This window comes from Panulirus ornatus, chromosome 19 (genome assembly GCF_036320965.1).
Source record: "Panulirus ornatus isolate Po-2019 chromosome 19, ASM3632096v1, whole genome shotgun sequence".
Lineage (NCBI taxonomy): Eukaryota > Metazoa > Arthropoda > Malacostraca > Decapoda > Palinuridae > Panulirus > Panulirus ornatus.
In genome coordinates this window covers 61426161-61437758 of record NC_092242.1, presented here as the reverse complement: position 1 = coordinate 61437758, position 11598 = coordinate 61426161, and the positions used below count along the sequence as shown (strand labels likewise).

Here is an 11598-nt window from a genome sequence, read left to right as displayed (position 1 = left end):
GTTTAGTGAGCAGTAGTCAAGTGAAGTAAAACATTCACATGAATAAAGACGTTTAAAATACTAATGATATCATTGAACAAAAATTATACCTATCTTGTTTCGTCTTAATTCGTGTTTTATATCTACATAAAATGTTACAGTCTTGAATGTAGTGGTAAACATAAACAAACACAGGAAGACGCTAAGAACATGTTGAAGATACACTAAATAGATCTAAGTACAGGATAGGACGAAACAAGACCTGTGGGGATAAATATAAGCTTTGTGCCTTACACGGATGCAAAGATTATTCGTGTAAACCACAGAGGAATAAGAACATACAGCTTCTAATGGTGTGCAGTGTCTGGAAGCTGGGGTTCGTTTAATTCTGTTAAATACCGTCTACATCAGCTTACACCCTCTAATCATGGCAGGAATGTCGTTGAACGATTACCTACAGAGGGTAAAGTATCAATTAATTCCTGTTACTCCACAGAATTCTGTAAAGCTAATTTCGTAAACTTTAGATATTCATGTAATGAATACGTTTTGTAATTCACTGATAAAGTAGTTATTGTATGGAGCAACGATAAGTGTCAGAGCATGAACTGGAACATTCTTTAGGTATGATACTGTTTATATTTCCAATAAATGTGACATTCACACTAACAGATCAGATATTATTGTACTGACATTTTTTTTTCCTCATGCCATTTTATTCTTGATTCTAATTTAGTCAAACTCGTATACCTCATAGTTAGGATGGAGGCAGAATCCCTAGTTTTGAGGTTAGTTAAGGTTGATTGGTTTGACTGCTTAAATCCAACATTTTACCCACAGGTCACGTGGACATACCATGTTCATCATTAATAATTATTCTGCCTTTACTAAACATAGTCAGTGATACCGCATTCCAAATTTGAATTTGTGGTGCCTTTAAACTACTTACATATATACTACGTGTCTCTCTTGTTTTCTCATATTGGTTACATCCAGACACATCAGACACCCCAGTCTAAATCTTCGATGAGGATGAATAGTCCCTGCTTGGCTCCTTCTTCTGTTCTATCTTATAGAAATTGAAATACAAGAGGGGTGGCTTTCCATCCCCCACCCCCACTCCCTTTAGTCGCCTTCTATGACATGCAGGGAATATGGAGGTAGAATTCTTTCTCCTTTACCCCAGTTACATTTGATAGCTGTAATTTTTTGTATTTACAGGTCCAGGGAGCTCTTTATCATCAAAATGGTGATGCCCTTGCAGTATGTATTGCTCAAATCTTTTGTTTTAGTTTCTTTTTTAGATTTTGTAACTATAGTATATGTTGCCTGCATCAAAATCTTTGCTTTTTGATAGTCCCATTAGTTATTTAGAAGAGTAAGAGAAAAGCTATGGCAGAGTCAAGAGGAATGCTTTATGGGATGTGTTAGATGGTGCAAAAGCCTTCTATAGAATATCAGATGCAAGTGTAAGAGTGGAAAGGGAGTTAAAGCAAAAGTTTTGGTATACATGTTAGTGTGTGGCAGGGTTGTATGATGTCAATGTAGCATTTTAACATATATATGGATGGAGTGAAAACAGAGATCAAAGCAAAACTTGGGAAAGGAGATGTAGAGATGGATAAAAGTATGCTGGCTAGTGATAAGCTTTTTTTGCAGATGATACTGTGATGTTTACTGAGAATGAGGAAGAGTTGCATAAGGTTGTAATTGTGTTTTATGGTTTGTGTGAGTGTAGGCAATTGAAGGCTAATGCAAGTTAAAGTAAGGTAAGAAGGTTACAATGAGGGTATGATGAAGATGAGAGTATAGTGAATATAGCCTTTGATCTGACCCACAAGGGTCAGGTCATACGCCAGTGGTATCATGATGGGTCAGGTCAAGAGCCAGTTCTTTCTAGAGTATGGTAAGATAAGTGTATGGTGAAACTCATTTCACCCATATATATGTATATATAAATAGATAAATCTACCTCTTTATTGTGTAAGTACTTAGATTATTAAAATATATTCATAACTGAGCATTGCTTTTACTTCTCATTGTCCCCTTGTGGTCCAGTCTACAAGCCACAGCACTTTATCAGTGACATCTAACTAATCAGATCCCAAATGGAAGATTATAAGTGATCTATGATTTGCTCCTTCCAGGATCTCATATCTTTCCGGGACCCACATGTTATGAGCTCACGCTTGATGCTAGAGAAGCCAGAGCGAGATGTTGAGCGGTGTGTTGATCCATCAGTGTCAGAGGTCATTGCAGGACATTTAAGGTTCAGAATATTTCTTTTTTTATGGTTATTGTACACAACGTTGTAAGATATTGCCTGTATGCATGTGATATTTTAATGTTATGCTTGAATATTCAGTGTTTAACAAATTGAGATCAGTAAATGTATAGTAATTAATTCATCAGTTTCCCTTTTAAATGCTTGATTGTGATTTTTCAAAACTAATTGTAAATCTTTTTTTCTAGACACAGTATTTGCCTTTTTAGCTTTCATAAATTCTTTGTGACATCTGTTTACATCTGTTGTTCAGGATTGTCATCTCTATGATTTGTTTATCTCTTGGGAGTCACTGAGAGGGTAAGCACAAAGCATTAGTGTAGGATAAAAGTAGAGATACTTCAAGGATGAAAGGAGATTAATGTCATTATTATCTTTGCATGATTTCAATTTGATACAGACTTAGAAGTGAGGAAACAAAGTGAGGAATTTATGAGCATATTATTGTTTCATAGGACTGTCTGGGCTGCAGGATCTGGGGACTCTGTGGAAGCCTGGAGGACCCAGATGGTTGTGGTACAAGCAGTTTCTCGTTTCATGCAGGAGTACAAAGAAGAGAATTGGATGTTGCCTGTCATGTACACAGCTTGTCTTGACTTAAGGTACAGAAATTTGAAGTGTATTTCATTTTGTCTTTGGAATATAAGTTTTGTTGTAGCAGATCTTATATATTTTTCTAAGCTATGATAATTTTTAAATGGCCTAAAGATAGTTTGCAAAGAATATTGCAAGTTTTCTACTTAGGTAATGTTAAATAACATTGTATGATACTCTTGTGCACTGGGGATATTTGGTGAAAAGCAGTGGTACTGGTTATTTATTGTTATGGGCAGTTCCATGGCCAGCTAGCCTCATCACAGTGTTGCTTGTGACTAGTTTCATATACCTGGGAATCCATAACTTCTCCTCAGAGTGTCACCTGTATTTGTAAAGAAAAAACATTAAAATATCCAGCTGCTTGGACAGTTTGTGTGGGAATACAACCTATGCCAGTTAGAATGTCTTTGCTTAGATTATTAGTGTTTCATTCTCTACAAAATTAGAATACTTGATAGTTTTTTGCCTTCTCTGGCTAGGATTTTCTGTTTTTGCAGCCTAAGTTTAAAAAGTTGTGGCATGGACTATTGTTTTCTAAATATAGAGGTAACGTATTTGATATGAATAGGTATATAGTTGTAATACCTTGATAGTGATTTACTCACACATCTTAACTAACCACCAGTTTCAACAACAGGTTATTTGCTTTAGGAGCAGATGATGAACTTACTCGCTCAGGAACAAGTAAAGCTGGGGAGACTTTGGAAAAGGCAGCTGAAGCCCTTATGAGTTGCTTCCGTGTGTGTGCTGCAGATACGTAAGTTTGTTATTGGATTATATCATGCTTTAATATTCATTCATGTTTGTGAATCATACTCAACAGTCCAGAATTTGATATTCCGTTAGGTTGGAGTTCAGTAGGAGCTACCAGTGGTTGTGTGATTTTCAAATGATTATACTCTGCTTCAGCATTTCATAGTAATCAAGGCACAGTTGCTGGCACTGACTGAAGAATATAGGTAGGCTTGGGATATGAAACATTATATTATTGATTTTGAATCAGGTAACTCCTCTCTGAGGGTAGATTTTTTATATTCTTAGTGCCTTTGCCCCTTAGGATAGCTATAATGTCTTAATCACTGTAATTATGAGGTATCAGTGAATAATTCTCTTCACTTCTGTTGATTAGGGTGATACTATATTCTAGATGAACTAATTGAGTCTTTTGTAAAGATTGTTGTTTAGATGAACTTATTTACTTACAGACGCACTGGTGAGGAATGCACCAAACGATGGGGCCTGCTGTACCTAGTAAATCAGTTTTTCAAAATATACTTTAAAATCAACAAACTTAACCTTTGTAAACCAATGATTCGTGCTATCGAGGCTCTTTCTTTTAAAGATCATTTCTCCCTGTCTCAGCTCATCACATACAAATACTACACAGGCAGGAAGGACATGTTTGATTCAGATTTCAAATCAGGTACTTTACTGTAGTTTCAGTTTTTTTTGTGAAATGTTTCATAACTGCTGATGTTAGACTGTTTATTATGTATGCCTCATTTGGAATTAAAACTCAGAATGTTACAGTGTATAGAAGTTTGTAATTTTACCAGAGGAGAATCATATCCACTTGACTATTTCATATAATTTTTCACTAAATTTAATATTTAGTGTTATTTACGTTGCTCTTTTTTATTTAAATTGCTTTACCTATTGTTTTTATTGCTTTAGTGTCATTTGAATTGCATTTTTCTCTTTTTTTCAAGAATTTTTCTTCTCTTTGCCTAACTAGACATAAGTGATTCCAGAAGATGCATGCACCAGTGGTGGTAGTAAGAATAACTGTTTAATGATTCATAATACAGAGAGACCTTTTGTAACTAAGTCTCATATAATGGATTTTCATTTAATGGAGATGAAAATATATTAATTTGATAAATAGAGCATATATAATTGTAATTTGAAAATAATTAGAGACACCACACTAGAGTTACTCTTTGCCAGTAGCCTTTTAAGAGTGAGGCACGTGAGGCAAAGAAGTTGCATTGGATGCACCAGTAATGGAGACTTTTGCCATGGCCACCCCACTGAGGGAGTTCTTGGAGGGATTAGGCATCAGAAATATAGATAGAATTAAAAACAATAACTTTGAATAATTCCTCAGACATAAAAGAAGAACCAACAAATATATCTTGCCATCTTTGTTTGCATCCTCTAGTCCAGATGGATAGAGCCCACCATAATTTGTTTCAGTTCAGTGTTGGTTGCTCTCTTTTTAGCTGTCTCCTTTGAGTATTCTAATTTGATAGCTTAGTGGTGAGTTGTAATCAGTTGATGAGTAGATGATTAATGCCTGGCAGTTTGACCTTTTGTTATGGGAATTATGTACAATATCGTTTGACATGAATAGGCTTTTGATCTTCAATTTTATTTTTTTTGTAATAAAGCGTGAAGTATCTTATGCTTCACAACAGGCTATATCTGTCAGTCAACTCCCCCTTCCTTCCTTTTGCTATATTTATGAATTTTTCTTTTATTTCTTCATAGTGTACCAGCTACCCAGCAGTTTGTCATTCATATTTTGGTTTTGCTGGTGAGGTTGGTGCCTGTGGTATTGTTGAAATTTATCCTTCATTTTTTTCAGCTGATGCAACACTGTCGTTTGCTTTCCAAAGATGCCACATTGGCAGTCGGAAAAACAAGAGACGCATTCTGATCTATCTGATTCCTGTAAAAATGTTGCGGGTAAGTCTTGAAGACTTCTGAAGATTGCACATGTACACACAGTAAAAAGAAATTATCTTCCCGGATGGGTCTGATGAATTTGAAAGTGATCAATACAACTCATCTTGTTTGGGTTGGTAAGCAAGAATGAGACAGATATCTTAATAACTGTGGTAGCCACACTTTATAGTTATTTCCACTGAAGTATGAAATCAAAATAACAGTAATTATGGCAAATTACAGGAAATGTTGCAAGCAGTTGATATATTACAATATCATGAAAGCAGGGCTACCAGTGTGTGGCCAGACCAATGGGCATTTCTCAAAATCCTTTGTCCTTGGTGTTATATTGTTTTGCACAAAATGGGTAAGATACTTTTCTTTACCATGTGTACTTTATCATAATTTTTTAGTTCATGATTTTCATACCCAAGCTTGACAGCAAGTGCTTGATAGTCCTGTTTTTGTTACTTTATTTGGAGCACACAAATCAAGCCATTCAATCACCTTATGGCCTTGGGCATACTATCCTTTTTCATCAGAAGAATACCATTTTCCCATGGTAAATGGGTGCTGTTGTCCTTACAAGACGGTTTTGAAGCCCCATTTTGGAAAATTTATTCTCACGATAAATGCATGCCTTCTTGCACGTGTGTCTTCATTTACAGTAGGTGGAAATAGAGCTGATTATGATAGATAATTTAGCCCTCTGTGATTGATCTGAAAACTTGCACCTGTTATGCTGTTCCAACCTAATTGGAATTGCAATGTTATAGATATGAAGTTGTTAACTTGTCCATGGCCATAATGTAGTGAACAACTTTAGTTATACCCCATGGAGTAATATTTTATCTTGTTTGCTCTTTCCAGAAGATGCAGATATATGTCAACTCTTATCAGTTTTAAAACATGACTAATGAATCTAGATAAGTAAGTCTGTTTAATTTTTTATTTCAGGTTTTCATCGAAAATGCAAAAACATTTAGTAGTAATGCTATCAGTACTCAAATTCAAGAGAATTTGTCAGAGACTGAATCTTTACTGTTTTTATCCTTATATGCCACTCATTAGTTAAGCTGCACTTTGTCCATTTGCATTTCATATATTTCATCAGACTAGATAGGAACAAGGTGGTTTCTGGAGTTGTAAAGGATGTGTAGATTAGGTGTTTGCTTTGAAAAATGTGTAAGAGAAGTATTTAGAGAAACAAGGATTTGTATGTGGTATTGATGCTGACACAATTGCTTGCTTAGGTAACCTGGATGATTTACTTTACCATGAGCACTGCAGCTGATGCATATGTGGGATAGTGAAACGTATTTGTTGTGTTTTTAATCAAAGGTTCAGTTTTATCTTTGAAAGATGTTAATATGATTTACAAAATCTTTTGGAATAGATCCACCTTTCTGTGAACTTATTTTGAAGCTAGAGGAAGTGAAGTACTCATAGACAGATGAACTTCATGTCATCTATAAATAGATAAAGGAAATTAAAGCAGAAATCTACGTGTATTACAAGTCATGATGTCTGTTAAATCATTCCATGCAATAGTTTTCACATTAAAAACAAAGTAGTTTCTAAAAACTGACCATAGAAGAATCAGACTTTTCTCTAGATTATGCCTAGTGATAAATTAGTGGATACTTCTAATGCTTTTGAACCAAATCACAGTAGAACAGAATTTCTTTAACATTTTTAGGTATAGGGTCTACCACACAATAGTCTGAGAATATTTAGTAATAGTGTTTATGCGTTGTTCATAGTACCTAGTTTTTCTCCCAATTTCTGTTATAGCATATAGAATGAATTTGTTAATTTGAAAGTACTTACTTTGTTTCTCATTTTCAGGGTTACTTACCAAAGCAGTCTGTGTTAGAAAGGTTCAACTTACCTGAATTTCGTAATGTAGTAACATCGGTTCGCCAAGGGAATGTGCGGCTTCTTTCTGAGACGTTAGCAAAGCATGAGAGCTTTTTCATAGGAGCAGGAATATACCTTATTCTTGAGAAGCTGAAAACTTTGGCCTTCAGAAATCTCTTCAAAAGAGTGTTAGTTGCATATGAATTTTCATCTTGTTTATCTTTTGTCACATTCTCTGTAGGATGATTTATACAGGTTTCTCCAAATATTTTGGTAATTAATGATATACTGTACATAGCTGCACTAAAGACCCTACAGAATTTTCTGATTTGATTTAGGTAACACATGAATAAACCAAAAATCCTTTGTTTTACTAAGACTTAAGAATCTATGAAAAAATGATTGAATTTTATTCATTATTTGCAATAAGTTATTGCTGTGATAATAAAAAACATATTATTTTTCTTCTCTCTTATGTCAGAATGAAATATTTTGGTAAAAATGGGAAGCACAATAAGTTAGATCAATGCACCCTTGTGACCCTTCTCAGATGATATTGTCCACACATGCTTTTTCTCAGAAGGATAACCTTCAAATCTGTGAACCAATGAACAATGTGGTTTTGTGGGAATTGTAAGACAAAAAACTCAGTGTGTAATATGTAAGGAAAAAGCAGCAAATTCATGTAAAGTCAAACAAAATAGTAAAAAGTAAAGTTTACTTTGTAGCAAGCATATATCTGGTGATGTTGAGCATAGCTGTGTAGGAGAATGTGCTGGACAATCATGTAATACTTATTCTTGTAAGTATGCATTCGGGCATGAGCCAAACTTACCCTCATATTTGTCTTTTGCATTTTAATCATACAGTCTTCAATATTTGAAGAAGAAAAACACTTTCCATTAATCCTGAAATTCCCAAATTTTTAGGGTAGGGAGAAAATTTTTAATGGATATCAAAGCCTTAAATAGAAGAGCCCTCTCCATCTTTGCATATGTTAGCATCCAAGATGCATTGCCATCTTCAAAGTAAATGACTGAGGAAAGGCTTTCATGATGGATTTGCTTTTCTTCTTTATGGGGCAGGTGTTACTGTCATTAATGCCATAATGGCAAACAACTGCTCAAGCATAAGACCCACTTTCAAGTTCATTATCTTGAACAGGCTGACTTGTAGTAGGAGTACTTACTGAATGCTTAGTCATCGTGGTGAGTGGTTCAAGTGGGCAAACTTGTAGAAATGTATGAGTGGTAAACATCAGCACCTTGTGGTGCACTGCTGGCTGGTCTTGTGGTATACTGCAACAGCTTGTATTATAATGAAAAATGGGAGATGTTGATGCCTGCTTTTAATCAAAATCACTATGTCAAACTGTCCTATATCATGACCCAACTGTATTATCATTATTGATAATGTTTTTTCATATTTGTTTGGCATTTCCCTTGTTAGTGATGTAGTGACCGAAACAGATAAAGAAAAGGCTTCATTGGCTCACATCCATTCTCTGGTTGTCATGTGCAGTGCACCAAAACCTAGCCCTTTATCCACAACCAGGCCCTACAGATCTTTCTGTTGTTTCCTCTGACTGCTTCTTATACATACATGTATGGCCTGATGTGAGGTGCTTGAGTACTGAGTGTTTGAATTACAGTGGTATAAGTATATTTAGTATACCTGGAAAGGTGAATAAGAGTGCTGTATAAGAGGGTGATGGCATGCACAGAGCATCAGACTGGGGAAAAGCAGTGTGGCCTCAGGAGTGGTACAGGTTGTGTGGATGGGGTGTATGTTTGAAAACTTTTGTAAGATATACTTGGAGAAAGAGATGGATTTGTGTAAGGTATTATGTAACTGGAGAAAGTGTATGATATGGTTTACAGCTGTGTGCCTTGTGGAAGATAATAGGAATATATGGTGTGGTAGGCAATTTGCCAAATACACTAGAGTTTTTGTTGATAGCATAAAGCATAAGTGCTGCTCAGGTAGCAAGGGAGGAGGGTTAGTGGTTCTAAATGAAGGTGGAAGTGCATGGACAGGACAGTGAGGGAGATAAGTATGTGGGTTTTGAGGTGAGGGATGGGTATGCAGTATTGTGAGGGGGCATTAAGATAGATAATTGTGAGTTGTGCCAATGTTTTGGAGGGGTTGTGTGAGTCACTAGAATTGAAAGCAGGAGAAGGATCAAAAGATGAAGAAAGATAAATAGCATGATTATTAAGATGAAAAATAGCCGATATGAGATTCAGAGTTCTATATTAATGATCTTATATGAAAATGAAAATTACTTTTCACAAACTCAGGAATGTAAGCCTATTATTTTAGTTTATATGTATTAGCTTGAATATATGAAATGCAAATAAAACTTTTAATTTCTTTTTATCAACAGCTACCTCATCAGTGGTACACACCAGATTGAAATAGCCCTTTTCTTGCAATCTCTCAAGTGGATGTGTGTCGAGGATGTTGACCTGGATGAAACAGAGTGCATCCTAGCCAATATGATCAACGATGGGCGTATGAAGGGTTACATCTCCCATGCACACCGTAAACTGGTTGTCAGCAAAAAAGATGCTTTCCCACCCCTAACATCCTGCTAATGATATTGCTACCTTTTTCAATTACTTTTCAATTATTAACAGGATTAATGATGTATTCTTTGTAATATAAAGGATACATACTATGGTTTTTATTTTGCTGTTCATCCTTGGGTGATTTTACAGAGCAGAATATGTATATTTTAAGAAAAAACATGAGTCTTACTAAAAAACTGCAGATGTTTGTTAAGAACATATGTATAGAAAAACTTTTCTTGGTTTCTTATCACTGTGCTTCATATGCAGGAAATTATTTACTGAATGTAGATCAACAAATATGTTAAACTAATGCATCAGTATTTTGAAATGGACCTATAGAGGCACAGTTATGATATCCAGGATTAAGTTTTCTACCTACTCTTTTCAAGGGTAACCATACAGGCTGTTTACATTTTATTTTCCTGTTTGCCATCATCTTTATAGGGATGCAATATGAAATTATTGTTGTAGATTCATATATTTGTGAAGTAAAGAGTTTTCTTACAAAATATTTGATGAATAAAAAAGAAGCATATGTATTATGGATAGAGAAGACTTGTAGAAATTGAAGTGTTTTACCCACTTGAAATTGCCTCATTCAAGATTCTGTGATCATCTATAAGGGTGTTCTTTCTCTGTCTGCCAATTTCAGGTCGATTTAAAAGACATTCACTTTCCTCCCACCTTCTATACCAACGTTGCAGTTTCAGTATTTCTAGTTCTCTTGTAATACGTACAGTCGTATGGCCAGACTCTCTCACTGCAAAAACTCGTCCCCATAATGCCAACTGTTGTTGCTGATGATTCATCAGCTGAGATGTAGTACAGCTCTGCTTCACGGGTAAGGTGAATCAGTTGGGTTTGTATTAGCCATTCCAACAACAGCTCAGTTGAAGTGTTAAACAGCCTCACCCCTGTCTCCCCCTTCCACTCACACTCTTCGAGGCTTATTTTTTTAATGAAATATTTGATCATTACAGAACTCCAGTATATGTGTTATTACCAGTGAGGATCATTTCTTTGCATACTAGTATGGATCATAACAAGTAATGGGAAACAACTCTAACAATCAGCTCCATAGTTACACAAGTATTGCAACATTGCCTGCCACATGAACAAGTGAGGTATGATGATGGGTAACAACACACCCAGAGCAGACTATACAATGCACATGATTAATTGGTAGCTCTTGCTCCATACCTTTGCTCCAGCCATCCACCTCCCCAAGTTCTCTTCCTTTTCCTTCTTCCTCCTACCCCCAACTTAAATTAGTTTTATCTAGAAATGATCTGAATCTTTAGTTTAGCATTGTCATAAATTTTTCCTGGTACTTCGAGGAGTTAGATAGGTCTGTAATTTATGAGAGGAAGAGGGTCCCCTGGAATCATCATTTATGAGGGGATATCTGCTGAACAAGGTGCGTCGCATATCTTTAAAAAAATTTTGATTGCTGGTTGTAGTAGCTAAATATTTCTGATCTCAATTTCTTTGGAGATTTATGCCTGTAGTTTACATGTTCCTGATTATTGGTAAAATTAAACTTGAAGTATTAGTAGAGGATAGATATATTACCATGGAAGTCCTATTTTCCTCTTCACCGACACAGTAAAACTTTGATGTGTTTCAGTAAAGCAAGGG

The 11598-nt window shown here is 35.5% G+C and overlaps 1 protein-coding gene across 1 annotated transcript; it reads left to right on the top strand.

The window, feature by feature from the left end:
* Nucleotides 1-25: 25 nt before the first annotated feature.
* Nucleotides 26-10069, top strand: PCID2 (PCI domain-containing protein 2). The gene is made up of 9 exons (XM_071674033.1): nucleotides 26-442; nucleotides 1201-1242; nucleotides 2127-2248; nucleotides 2719-2865; nucleotides 3498-3617; nucleotides 4066-4283; nucleotides 5448-5548; nucleotides 7376-7575; nucleotides 9774-10069. Exons 1-9 carry the CDS (start codon nucleotides 407-409, stop codon nucleotides 9982-9984), a joined length of 1197 nt encoding a protein of 398 aa, XP_071530134.1. The 5' UTR covers nucleotides 26-406; the 3' UTR covers nucleotides 9985-10069.
* The last annotated feature ends 1529 nt before the right edge of the window (nucleotides 10070-11598 follow it).